The 18,892-nt window shown below is 38.9% G+C and overlaps 1 protein-coding gene across 1 annotated transcript in view; it reads left to right on the top strand.

The window, feature by feature from the left end:
- The window catches only part of ZNF704 (zinc finger protein 704), a 239,134-nt gene that overhangs the window by 38,221 nt on the left and 182,021 nt on the right, over positions 1-18,892 (top strand). Inside the window, exon 2 of the mRNA XM_058699929.1 lies at positions 16,219-16,460. Within this exon, the coding sequence (XP_058555912.1) occupies positions 16,219-16,460 (242 nt within the window). The remainder of the gene's footprint in view (positions 1-16,218; positions 16,461-18,892) is intronic.

Genomic DNA, 18,892 nt, shown 5'->3' with positions numbered 1-18,892 from the left:
CCAAAGTGGGGTCCTCTTTTGGCTCATTTCCTAAGTTGAAGATGAAAGCACACATCAGCAGGTGAGAAGGTAGACCTCTGGCATGTTGCCTAGCTTGCAGGCCTGTCCTCTGTCTCTGCTAAGGAGACTCATGTAGGATTCCATTGATCTGAGGAAGATTGCTGCTGTTGTTGAATGAGCTCTGGGACAAAGAATCAAGCAAGGAATGAAGTACCATTGCTGAGCACTTACTCTCCCTGCTCATCTTTCACTGTTGTTCCTATTTCCTGGTCTCTTCTGAGTCAGGATAGAGCTCAGCAAGTGGGGTGATATGGACAGTGGTCAGACACATTGATGGCACCCCAATGGGCTCACTCCAAGCACCAGCTTTTAAGCAAGTGAGATGGATTTAGTGACCTGTTCCTGATTATTTATTGCTCTTTCTGTTTTTCTTATGACCCATTTCCCACTGTAGGCTCCCAGAAGCCTTACCTATGGCTGTCCCTGGTGGCCCATACTGTTCTTTCTGAGCAGAGCTCCATGGTCCTACATGGGGGCCTCCTTTTCTATGTGTTTGTAATTCCTTTTACACACTAAGCCTATATTAGGTTGCTATAACCCTTTGTCTTTCATTAGCCATCACACTGGATATTGATCACTCTCACAAACTAATTCTCAATAAGGTGCTGCCAGAGAGAAAGGGCTATAGTTCATTGCCTATTTACCATACTTTATTAGATATTTCCATTTAATCCTTTCTACCAACCTGTTATCCCTATTTTATAGAAGAGGACCAAACCTTAAAGTGCAGAAAGAGTGAGGACTTGATTCCAGTTTTATATGATTTCATACACACACACACACACACACACACACACACAAAGCATAGACTCCTTTTCCTGGGAAATTTATCATTTAAAGGTTGACGTAAATATTACTTAATCCCATTGTTAGAATTTCTGGCATTATCCTTAGCCATTGAGATACAGATCTCGACCAGGGATCTTTCTATCACCTCCAAGTTGTAACACATAGGTAGCTGCCTACTTAAATGATGTTTTTAAAGGTTTAAAAGTGTAACTAAGGGGCACCTGGGTGGCTCAGTCGGTTAAGCATCCGACTTCGGCTCAGGTCATGATCTCATGGTTTGTGAGTTCAAGCCCCACATCAGGCTCTGACAGCTCGGAGTCTCGAGCCTGCTTCAGATTCTGCGTCCCCCTCTCTCTTGGTCCCTCTCCTGCTCACACTCTGTCTTACTCTCTCTCTCTCTCTCAAAAATAATTAACATTAAAAAAAAGGTTAAATAAATAAATAAATAAATAAATAAAAGTTGTAACTAAGAACAATCATTTATTAGAAATCATTTTTATATGGTATGCTAAAGTTATAAAATCTTTCTTACTTGATTCTCTGAATAATGTGGATTCTTGGGGGTTAAGAGTAGAAGTGGGTAGTTTAGACTGGAAGGTATTGTAGTAGTCCAGGTGAAAAATGATGTTGGCAATAGAAAAAGAGAGAAGTACATAAATGAAAAATATGTGCTGGGGGTAGCAGAGAGAAGAGGCTACAAAGACCAAAAATATGGAAATCCAGAAATAGATGGAGGTGTGGTAAATACTGTAGATGGGTTCATTCAACACCTCTGCCATCCCCTTCTCTATTATTTTCCTATGCTGGTGTGGCCAGAATTCCCAGAATACCTTGCAGCTAGGACTTTGTGTGACTTAGGTTGTGCCAACACAGCACTTCCACATGCAGCCTGTGACAAGAGGCACAAGCAAAACAGTGAGGGGTTGCCATGTGCAGAAGAGATCTTCTGACAGACTGTCAAAGTTTTCTGGTGCTGCTGGACCATCTGTCATGGAAGTTCTGGTTTTCAGTACCTGTTGTCATGGGATCTGAGTGGCGGGGGGGCAGTGTTGTGGTACTTTTTCCAGTTCAGTTTTGTGATGGCCTTTTCTCCTGGCCATGTGCTTCCTGCTCATCTGTCACAGTGGTTTCTCTGTGGAGTTGTCCTGTTGAACACCCCCCAGTCTGACTGTCTAGGCTTCTTGGAGATTTATGAACTGTCAATAACTCTCTTTCTGTTTAAACTAGCTAGAGATTTCTGTTGTTTTATTCTGCAAATAAGAATTGGGACTTGTCCTGCTATCACAAAGCCAAGAAAAGATGATGCTTCGAGGAGGCTAATTGTGTTTAGTACTGTTGAGAATGGAAATTTCAAGGTGAGAATTTATTAAATTCAGTGAATATAGTTCACCGTGACTCTAGCAAAAGCATCTTTTCTTTCAGTGGAAGTAGAAATCAATTACAGTAAGTCAGAGGTAGGGAATAGCAGGTAGGGAAGTGAAGACAGCTAGTGTGGACATCTTTATGGGGACCTTGACTGTGACGGGGAATATGGCAGAGGTGAAGCAGTTGAGCAGGATCAGAGGTCAAGCTAAGAAATACAGGAGCATATTTGATTACTGGAAGTAACCAGTAGAGGGGTAGACAGGAGAGAGCAGGTGAAACATCTGTGAGACCTTGAGTCAGTTATGTAACTTCTCTGTGTCTTAGTTTCCTTACCTGTAAAGTTTGGGTAACAGGATCATTCTCTTAGGATGTTTTGGGATTGGAGTGAAATGTGCATGAAGAAATTTCAATGCAATGTCTTGTGTTTAGTAATGGCTTGGTAAATTTAGACATTATTACTACTACTACTCTCGTTTGCTATTGTCTTCTGTATATTTTAGAATATTGTGAATATGGAATACTAGTTACTCGGTCTCCTGATTTTACAGATCTCCCTTTCAGCCCTTGCAGACCAGCCCCATTGCCATATTGTCCTTCATGATGAAGTAAACATTCATCAAGCACCCAGCGTGTACCAAGTATGCCTATCACAGATGTCAAATATATCTGATGTATGTATCAGATACAGAACTAAACAAAACTTGTTCTCTGCCTCCCAATTGCTTCTGGACCACTAGAGGAGAGAGATGGGTAAAACATGAATACTTTATGCCAAGTTTTATATTGTAGCAGTCCGGTTCTAGCAGGAGCAGAACTGCTAGGAAATATGTATGTGTGCGTTGTATTTATTTGTTCATATATACACACATGAACACACATATTTGTGCATTTATTATAGCTGGGTAAGTAAACATGAAAGGCAGAAAGGAAGGATCATGAACAGACTGAAATGGCACAAGCACACCTTTTTGTCTTAAGGCCCACCTGCTCTCATTTGTCATGGGTTTGCCCAGCTCTTCTGTTGACCCACCTACCTTCTTGTGAAAGACTGTGGGAGGTATTTTTCCCTCATATTCCTATCTACTCCCTTCTAGGCCAGTTGATTTTTAAAGAATTAAATTTATAATCAGCAGATATACAAATTTATTCTGATATGTACTGCTTAATTTCTTGAATACACTCTAGCTGCATTTATTAACAGATTTTATTTAGTCATCTGCGCAGCTAGTTAAAGTAATTGGCTGGCTGTGAATTAAGAGTACCACCCAAGCTAAAATGTAAATTCATTAGTTTTCAACTTCAGTTTTTAATTTCACCTGCTGTTTACTGCTCAAAGGAATAATAAATTGTATTTTAAATGAAATGTATATTTAAGGGAGAAACTTCAGCAGCCAATATTCTTTTTTATTTTAAAATCTGCCTCTTTGTCTCTCTGAAAATTAAACAAGTTGTGTCAGATTGTGGCAACCACTGATGAGTGCGAAAAGCTGTCTTAAGAGTTCTGTTGCCAAAGGAATTTGAGGTATTGGGTTAGTTAGTCTAACGCTTTTGCTTTTTGTTGCAAGAAGTTGAAAGCAGCGTAGGTTTTACAGAAAAGAAAGGTGGGGTAGGGTGGGTGGGGATTATGTTTCAAGGCCCTTAGCAGGAGAGATGCACGGTTAGCACGCACATGTGGGTGGGTGTAGCACCAGAGTGTGGGGGGATAAGGCAGCACTCAGCCCCCATTTGTCTGAGGATCCTTCTGCCCTCTGTTCCTATTTCTCTCCAGAGTCCGCTCCACCCTCCTCCTCACTGTTCCCTGGCTTCCTCTAGTTTCTCATGTGCACGTGGCCTGGCCTGGTCACCAGCCCCGTCATTTCCAACCACTGCCATTAATGGACATCAGTCTCGATCTCTCTTCGATCAGATTCCTGAACGAAAAGATGCTCTTGGCCCTGTTTGGGCCCCAGAGAAATTATACAATATTCTCCTCAAGAACTGATTTTGCCTTTTCATTTATACATGTCACAACTACATTCAACAACTTTCCATAAAGTTCTTTTCCAGCCACTTTTGGGAAATGTGTGGTTCGATCAGAGAAACCATGTTTTAAAGTCTTATTTGATACTCAGGTCAGTGGCAAATAATTATTTAACCCATGAAGAAAATGAGCTTTACCCTACTGCTTCATTTCCCATGAGTCTCCTCTTTCTTGCCGTGTGTTTGTGCCTAGGATTCTGGCCAGGTGGGGATGAAGGAGCTCAGAAATGCTCTGCAATGGGAGCAGAGGGGCCCTCAGGGAGATGGGGGACGGTGTCCAATAGGGGTAGAGGAAAGGCTCTGTGAGGTTTGCGGCCTCTAGAGGAGCCCCTTGGTTCAGCATGATGGGGCAAGGCAAGGTTCCAAGTCCCTTGGGGAGAGGCTCCAAGGTGGAAAGGTCAGAGACAACAAGGGTCTGTTCTGTGCACAGAGACCCCAGCTCCTCCTGGCAGTGGCAGTGACAGTTAGTGAGGCTCTGACCCAGCAATTAGTATGGAAAAGTCTTCTGTAGGTCAGCTATCCCTCAGTAAAACAGCTACCTGTACCCCTTCAGAAAGAGGCTTCTAAGAAAATACTGCAAGTGGGGCCCAAATTCCAGTGGCAAACATATTTACTGTAAACCAAATGTGGAAGAAATTAAAAATGGCATTGATTATCATTGTTATTTTTGACCGCAAATGTTAGGATTTGCTGGGAGAGCAAGTGGGCTGGATCTGCGGGGAGCCACAGGCAGGTGTGAGGAAATGTCCCTGGGCATCCCTGGGGATCCGGCTGTGAGGTGATCTGCCCCTAATACTTTACCCTCCGGGAATCTTCACCCCCCGTCCCAGGAGTTTCAAAAATCATATAACTTTAACTGTGACTTGCTTCTGAAATTATGCCTTATTATCTCTCTACAGGTTTGTCCTGGATTAACTTAGGTGATATTTGTAGAAGGAAGGTTCATAGTCCCTTAACTTTAAAAGTAAAAAAGGGGCGCCTGGGTGGCGCAGTCGGTTAAGCGTCCGACTTCAGCCAGGTCACGATCTCGCGGTCCGTGAGTTCGAGCCCCGCGTCGGGCTCTGGGCTGATGGCTCGGAGCCTGGAGCCTGTTTCCGATTCTGTGTCTCCCTCTCTCTCTGCCCCTCCCCCGTTCATGCTCTGTCTCTCTCTGTCCCAAAAATAAATAAAAAACGTTTAAAAAAAAAAAAAAAGTAAAATAAATTCTATTTCCTCTATAGATTTTACTACAAAATAAGGATTGCATTCCTGGAGATAAAGTCCTCCATGAAATAAAGTTGAGTGCTTTGATAAAGAAGGGAATAAGATGATGACCATTCTGTGCTTCACCTAATTTTTTCCCTGGATGTAGCACAATTCACCATTTCTTTCTGGTAGTTTAGGAACTACCTTTTAGACTGAGGAACCCCACACTTTGCAGCCTCAGGAATTTGGCATCCATCGTTCTTAGACATTTATTAGTAAGTGCTACCAGAGAGCACATCTCATAATCACCTGAAAATTCATTCATTGATTTATTCCACAAATATTTATTGAGGGCCCACTGTGTTTCAGACACTCTTCTAGGTGCTGGGAAACATCAATATACAAACCAAAAAAATGTCTACCCTCATAGAGCTATTCTGGGGGAGTAGCCCGGACCATAAACATGATAAATAGTAAACTATACAGTTTTTTGTTAAACAGTAAGTGCTATAGAATAACAATATAGAATAGAACGTGATAGATGTGGAGTGGAAGAAAAGCACTGTAACTTTAAATAGGGTGGTCAGGGATAGCTTTACTGAGGGGGGAGAATTTGCACAGACTGAAAGGGTGAGGAAACAAGCAATGTGGATATATCGAGGAAGAACATTCCTGGAAGATGGGGTGGCTGGTGGAAAGGTCTTGAGGCAGGGATATGTCTGGCATGTTCAAGGCCAGCAAGGGTTGGGGGAGAGATGAAAGTGGGAGGAGGAAGTTGGAGAGGGACAAGGAAGGATAGAGGGGGGCCAGCTCAAATGGGACCCTGGAAACTACTACAAGGACTTTGACTTTAATTCTGAGCAAAATGGGAAGCATTGGAGGGTTCTGAGCTGAGGAAAGGCATGATCTGACTCTTGTTTTTAAGGGATAAGATGGCCTACTGTTACTGAGAAGGAACTGGGGTGTATGGGAGATGAGGCAAGGATGCAAACACGGATCCAGGGAGGAAACTGTTGTACAAATCCTGGCAAGAGGTGATGATGGCTTGACTGTGGAAGGTGGTGGGAAGTGATTGGATTCTGGATATATTTGGAAGGTAAAGGCCACAGGATTTTCACATAAACTGGATATGATTGGTTGAATTAAACTTTGACTTATATAAAACAAATGGAGTACCTAATAAACATAAATTAAAAATTCTGTATACTGAAGTTAAGTACAATAAGTTGGACCCATATTGATATTGATGTCCCCTCTCCTTACATTTGGTTGGAAAAAATGTGCAGGTAACATCAGCTGAGCCAGAGTCCACATCGGACTTTATACAAATAGGTATTTTTATTCAGGGTTTTTCAGAAAGGCTTAAAAAAAAATACTTCAGTTGTGTGTTCTCACTTGCATAATTTTAAGAGAAGGCTTGAAGCTTCAGCCAAGAAGTCTTCCACCAAAGATTTTTGCAATAACTTTGCTAAATGTGCAGCTGACTAATCTGCCATTAGGCAAGCCAAGTCATGCTTTGTTGAATATTAAATTGTCAAGATATTAAAGTTAAAACTTGCTTTAGTAAACCCAGCATTAACAACACTGATTGCTGAGATATTGTAGCTGTATGGTTAGAATGCATGATGCCAAAACCTAATACAGGGTTTCAACTCTGTTGTACTGTGTTTTGCTTCTTGTACACCAAACCAGTCTGACTTCCATCTGCCATTTACTCTGTCTTGGTATAGAGAAATAATATACTTGAGGATAAAGCAAACACTTCATTGGTTTCAGAGGGCTAAGGGAATAATATAAACAAAAGGCTAGCAATTGGATGCAATTGTCTTTAAAGTGTTTCTATTACAGCCGTTCATTAGGACTGGATAGATTTGCCATCCAACTTATTTTTCTGTGTACCTAGCATGAAATTTGAAGAATTTAATCTAAAATGAGTAGAGTTCTGTTGACTAGTTTGGGACATACATTTTATCAATTGACTCAAGAGTCCAATCTTTCTTTGAGCATGACCTTTAGTGGTAGTATTTTAAATTAAGATACAATCAGTTGTCCCTGTTATTAATATAACCTTTGCCTTTTTGGTGACATGTTTTAAAATCTTTGGGTCTGATTACATATTCCACACTGTGGTTAATGTGCCATTGTCATCAGTTACAAAATATGTAATGTATATTTATGTGTTTTGAAAGCAAGTTTAAAAAATGAATCCTACTGTCAGGAAACACAGTCTGAAATAGGAAGGATTCTCTTGCAAAGTTTGTCAGGTGCAACTGTGTGGTTTCCTGGTGAATGGAAGAGTCAACGAGTTGCTAGGCCAAGTAGACCGTTCACTTGCCTTTTAAGGCTTGCTCTCCAAAAGTGGTTTTGTTGTGGCATGAATTTTCTTCTCTTTTCCAGAATTTCTTTTCTACTTTTTTACTATGCAGAAAGCCCCAAAAGGCAAATGGGTTGGCTTTCTGCAAATTATTCCTGGAAATCCAGTTAATCTACAGAGCCAACTCCTCACATTTTATTGGGTTGAGATGAGTAAGCAAGGACAGCTTCCAAGAGGGAGTGCTGACACATGCTTTTTGGCATCTTATTGCTGTAAATCCATAGGGAGGGTGTTAGGATTAAGGTGGCCTGGGATGCACTTCAGTGTAGACAGAAGAAAGAATTGATCAAGTAAGTGGGCTGATGTTAGAAGCCATCTTCTTTTCTGATGAGCTGTTAGAATCCTCCTATGAAAACCAGATGTTTTTGTATTGAGAAAAACTGATGAGCTTCTGTCCCTATCTTAGAAAGTGGCATCCAATCTACAAAGGACACCATTTAGAGAAATTCAAGATTTAAATAGATACTGTTAACTTCTTGTTTAAAATAGTGCAATTTTCCCAAGTATATCATATTTATAGTTACGCTGTTTATCTTTTTCTAGGAAAACAAAAGCTGTTCATTGCAATAAAAATTTTGAGTTTTATTTGTTAGTTAACTCAGTAATTGGTAGCATTCTCATATAATTGAACACTGAAGCTTTGTTCCCTTGCAAGAAATTACACTGGATGATGCATGTGTCTCTGATATGCTGTATGAAGGGCTTCTGTGTTGGGTAGGGAGAAGGAATTCATTGGTAGTTATTGTAGTACAATATGATTGAGTGGTGCTGATAATCAATGGAACTAATAGTGCATGTGAATGCATTCTTTTAAGTAATTCATTTTCCCTTTAATATATGCATATATATTAATAATTGAAAGCTAGTAGAAGGAAAAGTATTCGTTATATAAATGCCAGATACTTGAGAAACAATTAGATAAAAATGATATGTATTTTTTCATCATAGAATAACTTCTTAGGTTTTTAAATACCAAACTATGGGCAAATAAGATAGAAAGCAAAATTGACCTATAAATCTGCTCCCAAGAGAAACCATTCTTAACATTTTGGAATGTCCTTCCAGAATTTTCTCTCTTTATATATATACACATCTCTCTTCCCTGAGATCATATTACATACACTCATTTGGATTTTCTTTGTTTTCAGTTAATGTAGTAAATGTCTTTCCATTTTAATAAATATAGAGATATGTCTTAGTTTTAGCCATATATTTTACTTATGCATATTTAACCCCAAATTTCTTGATGGATGTTTAGGGAATTTCCATCTTTTTAAATGTTATAACAAGTTCTGTGACAAATAGCTTTGTGTGCTTTTCTTTTTTCTTCCCTTAGACATAGAATTTCTAACACAAAGGGATGCACAACTAAATGTGCTACCTTCACCAGGTCGGCCTCCTACAACATGTATCTTCTCTCCAACAATAATTAAGAATCCCAGTTTCCTTATATGTCGACTAACAGGGCATTATTCCTCATAATTTTGCTAAATCTTAGTTTTTAAGTTGTCTTTAATTTGAAAACCTTAGAAACATGAAAGTGTCCCATAATAACACCACCTAAAAATTGTATGTGTGTACGTGCGTGCGCACAAGTATGCATGCAGATGTCCATCCATAGGTATGTCTAATTATATAAGAAAAAAAAACCCTCTTGGCCCATTCAGTCTTCTGTTCCTTAAGGTGTAAGCTTATTTAGCAAACTACTCTGTTTTTTAAATGCAGTGCAATCATGCCTAACATATTAGTTTGCAACTTGACTGTTACTCATTATAGATCGTGGACAAATGTTTTCCTCTTAATAGATCATGGATATATCCTGATGACCTTCTTTTGGTGATGTCATGGTATGCCCATTGTATGGGTGTTCTGTAGTTTGTTCCCCCATGACTAAAATTTTGGTTGTTTGATTCAGAAATTCTAACCTCCAGGAATTTTTTCTGCAAAAAAATGCTTGCACAAGTGCATAAAGCTGTATGCATACATATACAGGGATGTTCATTGTAGAATTATTTTTAATAATGAAAAATTGAAAAGAGCCTCGATGTCTGTCAAGAAGAGATCAGTTAAAAAAATCTGATCTCATGACTGTTACAATTTTCAATGTTTTAAAAAGTCAGCAGCTCTACTACTAACATGTAAGGTTGCCCATGATTTATTGTGAAGTGAGCAAATAAGTTGCAGAATAATACATATAGTATAATCACCATCATTAGTTACTCTAAACAGGTATTTATGCATTTTTAAGTAATTTGAAGTTTTGCAGTAAATTGTTAAAAGCTTTTCTTTCTGGGGGTTGGACCTGACTGGGCAGGGCTGGGAAAAGAGTGGGGAGGAATAGAATAGAAAGCTTTCCTCATTTTATTTTATATACATCTTATTGAAAATTTAATAACAAGCGTATATATTTTTAAATTTTTTAATCTTTTAAATTTATTTATTTTTATATATAATTTATTGTCAAATTGGTTTCCACACAACACCCAGTGCTCATCCCAGCAGGTGCCCTTCACAATGCCCATCACCCACTTTCCCCTCTCCCCCCACCCCCCATCAACCCTCAGTTTGTTCTCAGTATTTAAGAGTCCACCCCCATCAACCCTCAGTTTGTTCTCAGTATCTAAGAGTCTCTTATGGTTTGCCTCCCTCCCTCTCTGTAACTTTTTTTTCCCCCCTCTTCCCCTCCCCCCTGGTCTTCTGTTAAGTTTCTCGGGATCCACATAAGAGTGAAAACATATGGTATCTGTCTTTCTCTGTATGGCTTATTTCATTTAGCGTAACACGCTCCAGTTCCATCCACGTTGCTACAAATGGCCAGATTTCATTCTTTCTCATTGCCAAGTAGTATTCCATTGTATATATAAGCCACATTTTCTTTATCCATTTGTCAGTTGATGGAATACATTTTGTAATACACATTCTTTAAGTTATTTATTTATTTTGAGAGAGAGAGAGAGAGAGAGAGAAAGTATGAGTGGGTGGGAGGGGAGAGAGAGAGGGAGAGAGAGAAAATCCCAAGCAGGCTCTGCGCTGTCAGTGTGCAGCCCAGCACGGGGCTCCATCTCATGAACTGTGAGATCATGACCTGAACTGAAATCAAGAGTGAGTCAGCTACTTAACCAACTGAGCCACCCAGGAGCCCCTTAAACATTTTTAAACATGAAAAGTACATTTAAACTATAGTGAAACAGTGAAAAATAAAATGTTTAAGTGAGCCTAGGTAGGTTCCAAGAATCTACCTACTTAACATTTTATGACTCCATGAAAACACAGTTAACTGAAAAATAAATAGTAGGAATTTCTTATAGATACAAGTGGCTTCATTTACAATGTGGCAGAAGAGTAAGAAGAAGAAAAGAGGAAGAGAGAGTAAACCATAAAGTCAGAAAGGAGTTAGCGGGAAGCAGAAGTGGACACCATTGATCCTGTTTCTAGAGGAACACAGAACTCAAATTCCTCTTCAAGAGAGAGCTCTCCATTCATGTGAGAGCAGCTGTGTGGGGCATAACCCTCTGTTTTCTAAACAAAATATTCCCAGTTCCTCCCAGTCATATCCTTTGCCATGCAGATCATTCTGCTGTTTGTTCCACTTTGTCAGTGTCCATCTTGAAATGTGACAACCAGAAAATGCTACTGCCTTCTAACTTACAGTCTTATCAGTGTGAGATAATCAGATTAATCCCTCCCTGGGCAGGGGACACTTTTTTTTTTAACCTAGACTAAGATTATTCCTGAACCTTAGCCTTGTATTTTCTCCTAGAAATTACTAGTTAACGGTCTTGCTGTTTTTCTTCATTGTTTATCCCACAGGACTTCTAGATTGTGTTCGTTTGTTTTCTGGCTGTCTTCCATTGTTGAACCCTTTGCCCCCTTCTGAGCTGTAGCATAGAGTGATTCTTCCAATAGCCTCAACTTTTTTATTATCAAAACTATCAGCTCATATGAGTCACATAATTAATTGATATCTGCTTCCAGGAAGGAAGCTAATTTGGCCCAGGCCCCATCTATCATCAGAAGAGTTTCCTTTTGTCACCACGACATTGTGCAAAGTGGGGGAAAAATAAATAAGAGTGCCCTCTTTGGACAGATAAAGTACAAAAATTCCTCCTCAGGTGGAAAAATTAGAAAAGTGTCCATGGGTGGAAAAACCAGGACACATGGCTTGAGTGGGAGAGGGATTTTAGTCTCATCTTACCAATATGCAGGATATAACCATACAATTACTTGCAGTGGCCTCGATTGCCATAGCATAATTTATTTTTTAACAAACTAATAGACTTTATGGATACCTCTTTTACAAGCACAGTTACCCAATATCTGGTCTAAGTGTTTTTGTGAATACGTTTTCCATACCAGTTACTCCTGGCTTTGTTCCTTCTTTCTTTTTTTCAACAGTTCTATTGAGGTATGATCTATATACCATAATATTCATCTCATTGTAAGAATATGGTTCAATTATTTTTAATAAATTTACAGCATTATACAAATATCACTATAGTCTAGTTCTGGAACACTTCTGCCGCCACAAAAAGTTCTCTGGGGCCCATTTGCTTTCAGTTCTAGCTCCTACTCCCAGCCCTAAGCAGTCACTGGTCTATTTCCTGTCTTTATTGATTTGCCTTTTCTGCAAATCTCATATAAATGGGACCATATCTTCCTCTAGCTGCTTTGTTCTGCTAACGTAGTAAGGGCCCAAATTTAATCACGGTCCTGATGCTCTTTTTGCTGTGTTCTTCTGCTAATCTGCGAGGGGTGCAACAACTGGATATCAGTCCTGTCCCCTTCTGCTACCGCTGGCCCTTACTCATCCCTTTCCCTCCATTCTGCCTCAGCATTCAAACATGCTCTGTTACCTCTTGTCTTCGAACATTCTCCCTTGTCCAGCATCCTCTCCAGCCACCACCCCATTTCTCTGAGCCACTTCAGAGCCCAGCTTCTCAAGGTTTGACTTCATGTGCTCTTCCCACTCTCTACTCTCCTGTGAACTCTCTTTTTAAAAAATGTTTTTAGGGGTGCCTGACTGGCTCGGTTGGAAGAACATGCGATTCTTGATCTTGGGGTCATGAGTTTGAGCCCTATGTTGGGTGTAGAGATTAATTAAATAAATAAACTCGGGAAAAAAAATTTGTATACTACCTGGTATGAATAAAAGAATGTTAAAGGTAATACAGTAATAGTAATACAGTAATAGTGATACAATGAAGGTCTACACCTGTCATCCACTCCTTCCACCAGCTTTACCCACAGTGGAACCCATGACTCCAAGTATCAGAAATTTCTTACTCATCACTACATTTTTTGTTCTCTTTGGCCCATTTCTAACTCCTTTTTTCCCCCCAAATGTTTGTTTATTTATTTTTAGAGAGAGACTGAGTACAAGCAGGGGGGAACAGAGGGAGAGAGAGGGGGAGAGAGAGAATCCCCAGCAGGCTCCACGCTGTCAGCACAGAGCCCCATGAGGGGCTCGACCTTATAAACTGTGAGATCATGACCTGAACAGAAATTAAGAGTCAGACACTTAACTGACTGAGCCACCCAGGCGCCCCTCTAACTCCTTTTTAAGTCTACTTTTAAAACAAGGAGTCTAGGCTCAATAGTCTTTGACATCCATTACATCGCTAAAATTCCCTGATTATTGACAGAGTAGTTTCTTGTTTAGGATGTATTGTGGAAGATTTATAGCTTACACTGTTGAATATTACTATATTTTTATGAAGTCTTGGCTAACTGCATGATATATAATTATAATATAATTTCCATAGGAAATCTATTCTACTTTCTATTAATTTACTTTAGAATGCTGGGGGTTTTTTTCCCTAAATTTTTGAAACTACTGAAAAATTTTGAAAAGCTGAGCTTCCTCTAATGTTCTCCACTAACCCTATCTATCTTTGGATTGAATTCATTTAACCAGTACATTTGCCCCAAGGGAGGTATAGATGTCAATTATTGCTACAACTTAATACTAATGACTACTTAAATATTTAATTAATGTAATACTTGACACTCAGGGAGAAACTATTTATAATCATTGAAACCAGGCCTTTGTTTTCATCTTCTGTGCCTGGTGTTTAGTGTATCCCTTTTGGAACGCAGGTTTGGAATGAAGTGCTATGGGAGTGAAAAAGCACCTCTCTCTCCTACCTTCAGGCAGAAAAAGTTGCATAGAAAGTGACTCATGGTGGGGCGCCTGGGTGGCTCAGTCAGTTAAGCATCTTGATTTCACTTCAGGTCATGATCTCACAGTTTTGTGAGTTCAAGCCCTGCGTCAGGCTCTGCATTGACACTGCAGAGCCTGCTTGGGATTCTCTCTCTCTCTCTCTCTCTCTCTCTCTCTCTCTCCCTCTCCCTCTCTCTCTCCCTCTCCCCCTCCCCAACTCACACTGTCTCTGTCTCTCTCAAAATAAATAAATAAACTTAAAAAGAATTTTAGAAAGTGACTCATGGTGGATATTTACAGTATTAGTAATCACATTTGTTGATTTTCCAAGCTACATTTTTATTGAGCATTCATTGCATTTCTTGAAGTTTGAAATATTTTATTTTATTTTTTATTGTGTATTGATGTTATTAAAACAGCTCTTAAAAGCGTTCATTTTAAGGGGTGCCTGGGTGGCTCAGTTGGTTAAGCATCTGACTTTGGTTCAGGTCATGATCTCACGGTTTGGAGGTTCGAGCCCCGCGTTGGGCTCTGTGCTGACAGCTCAGAGCCTGGAGCCTGCTTCAGATTCTGTGTCTCCCTCTCTCTCTGCCCCTCCCCCACTCATGCTCTGTCTCTCTCAAAAATAAATAAAAATGTTAAATTTTTTTTTTTAAAAAAGCATTCATTTTAAGAAATATTGGAAGTTTTTAATGAGTAGACCAAAAGTGGCTGTTTTCCTAGAGGTAGGTCTGACAGGAGCACCACGGGAAAAAGATCTTTTTGCCCTGAGAAGTGAAGGCCAAGGAAAGAAGAAAAGAGCTCAGTTGAGAGCTCTATGTTCATATGAAAGATTACATTCCAGCTAACTGGATTTCAAGGCACAAGTCATCCCTGGGTTCTGGAAATTCTCCTATGTGAGCAGGTCCTGTGACTCTAACATGCATATCTCAGAGTTTCCCTTTAGTCTGAGAATTTCTAGTCTTTAACATCATACGTTGGCAGTCTCTGCTATTATTGAACACATATTCTGATTTTATTCTGAAAATGCCTTGTTTGTGGTGTTAGCCTCTGTTAATAATAAATCTATTTGACCAAATTTGTTGCACTTTTCCTCCTACCTAAAATTAAAAAGAAAGGAACAAGCATATCTTCTATTTAAGTGGGGAAATGAAGATTTATTGATTTGACAAACTAAGTCCACAAGAGGCGTGAGCTGTCAAATGGGCCTGTGAAATAGCTTAGAGGTGTGCATATTTTGAAACACTCCACTGGTCAGTGAGACTCTTCCTTGTACACTCATGACTTTAAGAAGTTCACTCCAGGGGCGCCTGGGTGGCTCGGTCGGTTAAGCGTCCAACTTCAGCTCAGGTCACGATCTCGCGGTCCGTGAGTCTGAGCCCTGCGTCGGGCTCTGGGCTGACAGCTCAGAGCCTGGAACCTGCTTCCGATTCTGTGTCTCCCTCTTTCTCTGCCCCTCCCCTGTTCATGCTCTGTCTCTCTCTGTCTCAAAAATAAATAAACGTTAAAAAAAATTTTTTTTAAAGAAGTTCACTCCAGACCTCATTTATAACACCCACCACCTTTACAGAAACCTTTAACTTCAGTCTTTGTTCTCAGTCATCACAAATTCTGAAATAGCCAGATTCAGTGCCCTGAGGCATAATTTTTCTATTTGTCTTAAACCTTACTGTTGCATTTAGTCAAAAATGATAAGAAAAATTAATGACTTTTTTATCATCATACTAACGAGGGATTTCACTAAGATCTTAACTGCTTTAGATAAAAGATAAAAAATAGTTCTTCACGAACTAGAGTATGGTTAAGATCAGTATTCATATTCAGAGATAAGGCTCATTTTGTGTTTCATTGCACCCTTCTATGCCATATAGTCAGTGTGAAATATTTAAGAATTTATTTAGTTACTTGAGCTTTCTGAGTTGTAGAAGAGAAAACAGTGATGTTTTAAATTTTTAGATTTATCATAGAAGTATTATGCTTTCAAGTCTTCGACGTTTTTATGTGCCTGAAAGGCTCCTCTTACATTTGTGGTGTTTCTTGTTTGCATTATGATGTGTGATGTATCAATTGCGTTACTCTGTAATGTCAGCTATTTTATTTCCATGTTACATTTTTCTCCATGTTACATTTTCTCCTTTCTATCTATAAAATCTTCAAGATGAACAAGGAGGGCTCTGGTCTGCAGTCTCTTCTCAGGGTCATCTGCATGTAGTTGTGCCAAGCTGCTGTTTCATGTGGGTAAGAAGTTTTGTGTTCCATTTCACAGGTGGGAAGCATCAAGCGGGAAATGACCTTCACATTTCAACCAGAGGACTTAAAACGTGACTCTAATAAAAAAATGTCTCATCAACACTTGTTTCCATTGGCCATGGAGGAAGATGTGAAAACGGCAGACACCAAAAAAGCCAACCGAGTCCTTGACCATGAAAAAGAAAACACGCGCTCCATCTGTCTCCTTGAGCAAAAACGAAAAGTTGTTTCTTCCAATATTGATGTTCCTCCAGCAAGGTAAGGGAACATTAGCCTTTCTATGTGTTTGCCTGTGGAGAGTGTGTACAATCTCTACCATATTTCTCCAGAGTATATAGACTTAGGAGGGGCTTTCTGCCAAGAACATTTTTCCGTTGCTTGTGTGAAATAGAGCAGGTGGCCCTGCTCTTCGGAACTGACTTCATGGCTGCGCTAGTTGCGAGTATTGTCGCTGTAGAAAAGAATGTTTTATTCGATTCTGGAAAATGAATAATAAAAAACGAGAGAGTAAATGTCAAAAAAGAAACGTGAAATGTAGTACTGAGCATAACCACTTAAAAGCAGGGAGACTCTGATCTTTTGGGCAGAGGTTGGAGAGCTATGACTGCAGGCCAGATTCAGCTCCTGGCATGTTTGTGTATAGCCTGTGAGATACGAGTGGTTTTCCATTTGTAAAGGGTTGTTTAAAAAAATGAAGAATATGTGATATACATCACAGGTGGCCTGCAAAGCCTAAAATGTTTACATGTGACTCATCACAGAAAAAGTTTGATGATCCCTGGTTTATAGCATTGGTAATCCTTTTAAGACAGATCTACCTTAGAACTGGGCCAAGAGGGTTTATTTGAAGTATCAAAAGACTTTTGTCACATTGTAATTTTATTTAAAATATATCCAGTAGCATTCAATCAAAGCACAACATTATGGCAGAATGACGTGGAACAGTAGTAGAATGGAACATAGTAGACCTTTTACTTATTTTCTTGCTTGTCATTTATTTCACCTAGAAAATAAGTTACACGTTGGCCAGGATTTTGGACCATCTTGTTCATGCTGTATCAATAGCACTAAAATAATGCTTACTAATGTACTAGGGGCTCCATAAATATTTGTTGGATGAAAGAAAGAAAATTCTGTAGCATAAAGACGTGCTTATTTTTAATATGTAAACCACATTTTTTTTACCAAAACCCAGCAGTCTCTAAACGACATATCTGTCTCTGAAGCTTTCATCATTTCTTCACTTAGTGATGTCTGGTTATAAAAAATGACAGCCCCCTCCAAAAGAGATTGTGAATGGAGAATTATAAGCAAATTTTTGAGGAGTCCTCTATTGTTTGAATGGTTTCAACTCGGAATATAGTATCCTTGGAAAAGGAATAAATGTTTCCTTTTTGCCTATTTACTTTTTATAAGTAGAATTTCATTGCTTTCTATATTAAATCAAAAGTATCTCCTCTAGGAAATTGTGTATTTTTCTATTCTACTACCAAATTTGTCATACTTTCTAAAATTATAGTTCTCTTTGTTTTCCTTAACCTTTGTTGAAAATTTTCCTATGTTCATGGCTTCTGTTTAACCACTTGGAATTATTTGCTTTTCTAATTTTTTCATACAAAGCACATGTTAAATTCTTTAGGATTAATTCCTTTAACTGGGGGTTTGTTATGAAATGTTTTATTTCCCTAAAACTGGTAGGTACCTCAGTTCATAGCTGTTATTTGGTTGACTCATAGGACAAGTGACACGTTAAGTTGAAATGTGAAGAGCTATGGTTTTATTTTCTTTCTAAGCTTGTCGTGCAAAAAATTAGACTTCCCAATGTCAGATCGTCAGTGATGACTTGTACTTCCACAGGATTTACTGTAGCTAAAAATTCCATTAGAGCACTTTATATGTTAAAAGACCTGGAATTAATCATTTTAAATTACCATAGATTGTTTTAGATATATCTTTATTCTTTAATTTCACCCCATTGCAATAGTTTCTGGGGAAAATAATGAAAAAGAAAGGAAGTAAAATGTTTTCTGCCTTTCCTGACTCTGGTATGTGGAATATTTTTTCCACTTTCTCCAATTCACTAACTGTACTTAAAAGTTACGAGTCAAGCCAGTGTTATTGTAGGGTTCTTAAGCAGTATAGGAAAGTTAATTAGATTTTGAATCCATTAATGTACAGCAAAAATTCCCCAGTGACAAGATATAACTCAGACATATTCATCTATTTTGGGAAATACTAGTTAAAGCTTCATTGTTCGAGATTTCCTCTAATATACTTGTTTTCATTGCTATAGTATTTAATCATCACAAATATGCCAACAGTTGGTGAAATAAATTGCCCTTTTTCTTGATGATGATGATGAAGGAATCAGAAAATTGTGGGGTTTAACTATCAAACTCTCAATTCTTTCAGTTCTATTTCCATGTACTGTTATGGAATTATTTTGTAAACGTCGACTTTCCACTATCATCTAAGTAAATCGGTGTTTTGTTTTGAAAACTCCTTTTCCTGACACGGTAGGAAGATATGCGACTTTTCTTTTTGTTTATAAAAGCAAAATGTAATCTGTCTATTGGCAGTGTATAGATAATGAAGTTTGAGTGAGTCTACAGTACTGTGAAGTTTTTTGGTATAAGGAAAGCTATATCTTACATAATATGTGTGTGTGTGTGTGTGTGTGTGTGTGTGTG

Source organism: Neofelis nebulosa, chromosome 14 (genome assembly GCF_028018385.1).
Source record: "Neofelis nebulosa isolate mNeoNeb1 chromosome 14, mNeoNeb1.pri, whole genome shotgun sequence".
Taxonomy (NCBI): Eukaryota; Metazoa; Chordata; class Mammalia; order Carnivora; family Felidae; genus Neofelis; species Neofelis nebulosa.
The sequence above is the reverse complement of the archived record's forward strand: the minus strand, read 5'-3'. Positions and strand labels throughout refer to the sequence as shown.